Source organism: Vicia villosa, linkage group LG4, assembly GCF_029867415.1.
Source record: "Vicia villosa cultivar HV-30 ecotype Madison, WI linkage group LG4, Vvil1.0, whole genome shotgun sequence".
NCBI classification, from domain to species: Eukaryota; Viridiplantae; Streptophyta; class Magnoliopsida; order Fabales; family Fabaceae; genus Vicia; species Vicia villosa.
Genome location: NC_081183.1, coordinates 43,238,280 through 43,245,472, shown reverse-complemented (window position 1 = coordinate 43,245,472; position 7,193 = coordinate 43,238,280). Strand labels below are relative to the sequence as shown.

Below are 7,193 nucleotides of genomic sequence, written 5' to 3'. Positions count from 1 at the left end.
TCATTTACGTTCTATTCATATTTGGTTATAATAGCAAATTGATCAACGATTCGAGTGTTAAGATTGTGAATTAAGAACTTATATAAACATCACAATCCATCACATATTGAATCACCGTCAATTTGATCATTATCACCAAGTGTTTGTATATTTGTTTCTATCACTCTTACTGCATTGCAAACATTGTCCATCATACAAGAAGTTAATCTGATTTTCAATAAGAGCAACGCTTTGATTCTGCAACGTATACTCTTATCACTTACCTCAAGTTTTTGACTGGTTTTTAAACACATATACAATCGTTTCGATCGTGGTTCGGAATAGACGCGAGTCGATTCAGAATTACTTCCGCTGAAAAGTCGTTTAAACTCCGTAAAACTGTGAACGATCTATTCACCCCCCTCTAGATCCTAAGGCCAGCGTCTAACAAGTGGCATCAAGAGCTCTGGTTTATTCCGTGCTACGTGAAACACTTATTGAAAGATGGCTTCCGGACCTAAAGGGGCTCACAATAGAGCTCCAGTTTTCAACGGTGAAAACTATGGCTATTGGAAGGATTGTATGTGTGTCCACATCAATGCAATTGATAGGAACATCTGGACAGCTATTGTCAATGGTCCCTTTCAGATCACCATGACAAATGCAGCTGGTGCAGTTGTTCCAAAACCAGAAAATACTTGGGATGCTGAAGATGAAAAGAGATATGAATACGATTGGAAAGCGAGAAACATTCTAATCTCAGCTCTAGGAGTTGATGAATACTATCGCGTTTCCCATTGTAGATCAGCTAAAGCTATGTGGGACACATTGCAAGTTGCCCACGAGGGAACGGATGATGTCAAACTAGCTAGGATCAATACGTTAACTCAAGAATTCGAACTCTTCCACATGGAAGATGGTGAATCCATCGAAAACATGCAGAAGAGATTCGTTCACCTGAAAAATCGGTTAAATTCTCTTGATAGACCTGTTTCCAATGCAGTTGCTACTAACAAAATCTTAAGATGCTTGAACAGGGAATGGCAACCCAAGGTTACAGCAATAAAGGAAGCAAATGATCTAAACACCTTAGACATTACCACTCTCTTTGGTAAACTAGAGGAACATGAACAACACCTTAAATGCCTTGACATACATGAGAAAAGGGCAAAGAAAGAGAAGAACATGGAGAAAGAGGTAGAGAAGAAGTCAATAGCTCTAAAAGCTTCAAGCTCCAAGACCTCAAGACAAGAGCCAAAGGATAGTGATACAAGTGATGACGAAGACTCCGATGATGAGGAAATGGGACTGTTTGTGCGAAGACACAACAAATATCTAAAGAAAAATGGAGCAAAACATTCTGACAAAGGCTTGATCAACTATAGAAAGCAATCAAACAAGTTCAAACAAGATGACGACAACAAAGGAAAAATCAAAGGTCTTTGCTTCAATTGTGGGAAAGCCGGTCACTACGAACCGGATTGTCCATACCTTAAGAAGGAAAAAGAGAAGAACCAAAGCAAAGGTCATAACAAATCTAAAAGAGCCTACATAGCATGGGAAAGTGATTCATCTAGTGAAAGCTCATCAAGCGATGAAGAAGAATCAGCAAACCTATGTTTCATGGCTCATCAACACAAGAAAAAGAAAGCTGTAAGTCATCTTAAACCTGAACTCGTAGATAAGGTATCTCATTCTCAACTAAAACTTGCTTTTGAAGAATTACATAGAGATGCAATTAAAGCTTTCAAACTTTTGGCCTCAAATAAGAAAATATTTTCATATCTTGAATCAAAAGTTGAGAAAACCGAAAAGGATATGGAAGCTTTAAAACAATCTATGTTAGACATTCAAAAGGATGAAGTTGAAATAGATCCTACATCATGGTTTGGTTGTGAGACATGTCACATTTGGCAAAAAGAAGTAAGAGATCTAAAAGCCAAGTTAGACAAGGCTCTACAACCAAAAGTGACTTTTGCGGTTGATCCAAATAAGTTCAAAAGATCGTATACTCCTTTATATAGTAAATACACTTTTGTACCAAAAGTATCAACTAGCAAAACTCCATATTCTCATCATATTACCTGTCATTATTGTTGCAAAAAGGGACATACCATTGAAAAATGCAAATTTAGGAGAATTTTAGTTCCTAAAGGAGTATTTCAATGGTTTCCTAAGTGCAACAATGTCTGTACTCACCTTCTAGGACCCAATGAAGATTGGGGACCTTCCACTCTAAATTAATCTTTGCAGGAAAAGTGTCTTGACATCGCCAAAAGGTGGTGGTCTCTTGATAGCTGATGCTCAAGACACATAAAAGGAAGACATATCACTTTTGGTATGTCATCTATGAAGAACTATTCTTGGCAAAGGAAATGCAGGTGACCTGGCCACCACAAATGTATAAGATACATCACAAATACAGTTAACCCGAAAAACACAAAGGACGCATTACTTGATGTGCAATTGGCAAGTTGCATTGCAAAGAAATTTTAAACCTATTCTAAGCAGAATATTGTTTGGAACCATGTCCCGCTTCCGGGAGAACATCAAGTAATCAAGCTGTGAAACATTCCATCAAAACAATTCATCGTCAAATCTAGGAGTATGGCACACTAACAAGAGGACTCCACACAATGATGACAAAACACCTACATATTGAGAAAGCGGTAACATGTTTATTGTTCACTTCCAAAAATTTTATTGATGCTATAATATGCTATCAATTAACATGCTTATAGTGACTTCATATATGTTTATCTATATATCTCAATTACATATGTGTTTATCATCTCCACTCATAACATATCATAATTTGGGCATACAAGCAAGCAACTAAGCATAAATCCATCATATAGCGACATCTCTAAGTCATTTCAAACATTTTGAAGCAATTTAGGTCGACCTACTTTGTATCTGAGTCGACCTACAGAAGAAAAATTTCAGCAGAAACTAAAATTGTCCAGTTACGTCGACCTACCCACTCTTTAGGTCGACCTAAACTGATTATTTTTCTCACTACCTCTGTTAGGTCGACCAGGCCTTCGTTTAGGTCGACCTACTGGTTCAAAAATTCCCAAATTGGGTCTGTTAGGTCGACCCGACCCATCCCCATACATAACCATTCTTCATTCTTTCCATCTTCATTCATTCTCACTTCATTGTGTACGGCCAACCCTAATTCCTCAAAGTTCAAAAAGTGTCAAAATCATCTCTCTCTCTCACAAATCATCAACAACCATGCCTCCAAAATCAAGAAAGGGAAAGGAAGTTGCGTCCGGATCATCCTCACAACCGGTAAGTGCTGTAGCCCTTGTTCACCCTGATTGCAGAGATAATTTTGAAAAATGGCAAATGAAAAGGAAGGTAGTGAAGCAATATATCTTTAACCAACATGTTGCTAAGAATATGCATATTCCTGATGTTGTTAGTCTTATTAAGCATCAAAACATTCACCCCCTTTTGGAATGTGCCACACCGTACTGTGAGAACACTGTTAGGGCCTTCTATGCAGGGTTCACAAGAGAGGAAGGCTGTAATTTTAGGTTTAAGATGGGGTCAAGATCTCATATTGTTGACAAACGAGCATGGATTAGTATCTTTGGTCTTACACTCTTGGGAGACGAAGTTCGTATAGAAGACGGTGACCTTCTGGCCAATTATGATCATGTCGCTTACATGACATCCATTCTCAAAGATCCTGCTGTTCTTGACAAGCAAAATGAATCCATCACAGCCGGTCACCTAAAAAGGGATCCCAGGCTCCTTAACTGGATTATCTCAAGAGTCATTCGACCACGAGCAGGCGGATTTTCCAGAATTGAAAGGAATGAGATTGTGTTAATGTACCTGATTCAAAACAGGACGCGTGTGCACTGGCCACACTTTCTGACTGCCAAGTTTCAAGAGATACAACAAAAGACTACTGCTTTATGCTATGGCTCGATCATTCAAACCATAGTAAACCACTTTGGCATGAAACTGGATGGGTTGTCTTATGTGCACATGAAACAGAACCAGGATTTCTCCCAAACAACTTTAACTCTCATGGGATATCATTGGGATCCGAATAAGAAAACCTACTATCTTATACAAAAGGGAACCGGAAGAATTATCTACAACTATGATGATCCTACTGAATTTGGTCATACTGTAGGAAATGAAGAAGAGGGAAATGATCAAGAAATAGCAAATGATGAGGATCAAACCATGGAAGATGTAGCTCATGACACGGATCCAAATTGGCAATATGTTCCTTCTCAAGAGGAAGAAATCCCTTGGGGATACACGGCTCCACCTCCACAAGATCAGTCCAACATTATCTCCATGCTTGAAAATATGCGACTTCAACAACAACAACATTTTGAATCACAACAGCTCCAGTTCCAGACCATGCAACAACTTCAACAAGAGAGATATAATGAACAGCAACTTCAATATCAATCACAACAGCTCCAGTTCCAAACCATGCAACAGCTACAACAAGATCGATATGATGAACAACAACTTCAATATCAATCGCTATACGGCTTGATTCAAGACCACAAGAATGATTTTGAAACATTTGCATCCAACTCTGTCCTAAGACAAAATCAGTTTGAAGAAACTGCTCTGAATCGTCATGCAAACATAAGCCAAAGCTTCAACACTCTCAACTTATCTGTGCTGGATCTGTTGGAACAGGTTGAAGAAGATCGCCCGCATACGTTTCAGAGAGGAAGAGGAAGAAGGGGCAGGCGCTAGGATGCATTCTTCATCATATCATCATATCATTGCATCTTATCTCATCATAATTATGTTATATTTCTATGTGTTGTCACACTCTTTTGTAGTTTGCTTATATCTCCGATCATTGTTATGTTAAAATGTACTGCTAAACATGTTTGGATCTTATGTATCTTATGGTTTATCTATGTTATTTTATTGTCAACTTCACTGTTTTATCATTTTCATGTCATTTTATTTATGTTTCTCTCGTTACTCTTCTACTCTCTTGTTTTCTCTTTTTGATGTTGTCAAAGGGGGAGATAGATGCTGAGTGTACGGGGGAGCCATGTTGAGAGATAGATGCTGAGTGTACGGGGGAGCTTTGTTGAGAGATAGATGCTGAGTTTGTTGAGTATTTGTCACTTACTACCAAAGCCTCGACTACTGGTTTGCCATCATCAAAAAGGGGGAGAATGTGAATACAAGATTACACTCAAAGATGTTTTTGATTCATGGCAAACTCAATAAGCATTCAAACAACAAAGCGGGAGCAGAAAACTCAAAGAAAAGCAAGCATTGATCACTCATGACAGAACAGGTTGATCTATTATGCAGATAGGTCGACTCAACACAAGCAAAACAAGAAGAATGCAGAAAAGCAGCAGTTAGGTCGACCTACCATCAACCCAGGTCGACCTAAAATGGAGAAAAATCCATATACTTCTGCTAGGTCGACTCACACATCATCTAGGTCGACCTAAATTGATGAAATTTACATACCAGTCTGCTAGGTCGACCTACACCACAACTAGGTCGACCTAATCTGAGAAAATGTCCCCAGAATGCATCTGAAGAGGATTCTGGTCGACCTACTCCTTAAACAGGTCGACCTAACTGGGAGCAAAAATCTGCAAGCTCTGCTAGGTCGACCTAAGCACTACAAGAGGTCGACCTAACTGATCAAGAAGTCAAAAATTCTGTTTCTCTCATCTCCAACTGTTAAGCTATCATATATATTGTCCAAGGTTCATTATTACAATCAACACCAACGACTGAAAGATACACAAAGGCTTCTCATCTTCGTTCTTCGTCATCTCCAACACAATTACACATAATCATTCTTGCGTTGAGGGTTAGTGATCGAGTTTGATAACGTCCATGGAACGGAATTGAAGATTCCTAGTGGGTGAAGATTTGTGGGGTTTTTGGTGAATAAAATCTGCGGGTTTTGTCCTCCAAGATAGGTGTTTCTTGGGGGTTTTTATCAAGAGGTTTCATCGAGGATCCGGCTGAGTGTGAAGATTGAAGAACAAGGGTTCGAGGGAATTGAAGACACTGCAGAAAGGGATCAAAGTGAAGCTCTTGGATAACCTTGATCTGACTCAAGATTAAGGGGGAAGAAGATTCAAAGGATCGACATAATTGGTTTATGGTTTATCGCTTTGTTATCTTCTTTGTATATACTACTTTCAACATTAATGAAAGATTACCCAATTTCAGTTTGGAATTGGGGGCAGACGTAGTCGTAGCGAGGACGACCGACGAACTGCCTAAACAAATATCGTGTTCTTGTCGCTTTTACTTTTTCATTTACGTTCTGTTCATATTTGGTTATAATAGCAAATTGATCAACGATTCGAGTGTTAAGATTGTGAATTAAGAACTTATATAAACATCACAATCCATCACATATTGAATCACCGTCAATTTGATCATTATCACCAAGTGTTTGTATATTTGTTTCTATCACTCTTACTGCATTGCAAACATTGTCCATCATACAAGAAGTTAATCTGATTTTCAATAAGAGCAACGCTTTGATTCTGCAACGTATACTCTTATCACTTACCTCAAGTTTTTGACTGGTTTTTAAACACATATACAATCGTTTCGATAGTGGTTCGGAATAGACGCGAGTCGATTCAGAATTACTTCCGCTGAAAAGTCGTTTAAACTCCGTAAAACTGTGAACGATCTATTCACCCCCCCTCTAGATCCTAAGGCCAGCGTCTAACAGTCCATAATATTGAAAAAATACCATTATTAATATAATTCTCTTTAGTATTAATATGTCAACTTACAATGTGAATTAAAACATTTAAATTAATATAATATAAACAAACACATTCAATACAAATAGTTTATTAAGGTATTACAATTTTTTATTCATGAGTAATAGTCATCTTCCCTATTAGATTTAGATTAAAAATAAACAAAATCACATCTTATCAATAAAATATATAATATTTTTTAATTATAAATTCAATCTAAATTAATGTAAAAAAATAAAATTACAATAGTGGGAGGCAATTCTTAACCCACTAAATTTTCAAATGAATGAAAAAATAAAAGTGTTGACCGCTAGAATCAAGAAGGGAGTCTTTATAAAATTATAGCAAAAGTGTTGACTGCTAGAATCAAGAAGGTGATTAGCAAGTTGGTGTCCCCCAATCAAATCGCCTTTGTACCAGGTAGGAACATGATGGACGGGGTTGTGTTGGTGAATG

The 7,193-nt window shown here is 37.8% G+C and overlaps 1 protein-coding gene across 1 annotated transcript in view; it reads right to left on the bottom strand.

The window, feature by feature from the left end:
* Positions 1-4,297: 4,297 nt before the first annotated feature.
* The window catches only part of LOC131597126 (uncharacterized), a 28,563-nt gene continuing 25,667 nt past the window's right edge, over positions 4,298-7,193 (bottom strand). The window contains exon 4 of the mRNA XM_058869839.1: positions 4,298-4,560. Coding sequence (XP_058725822.1) covers positions 4,298-4,560 — 263 coding nt within the window. The remainder of the gene's footprint in view (positions 4,561-7,193) is intronic.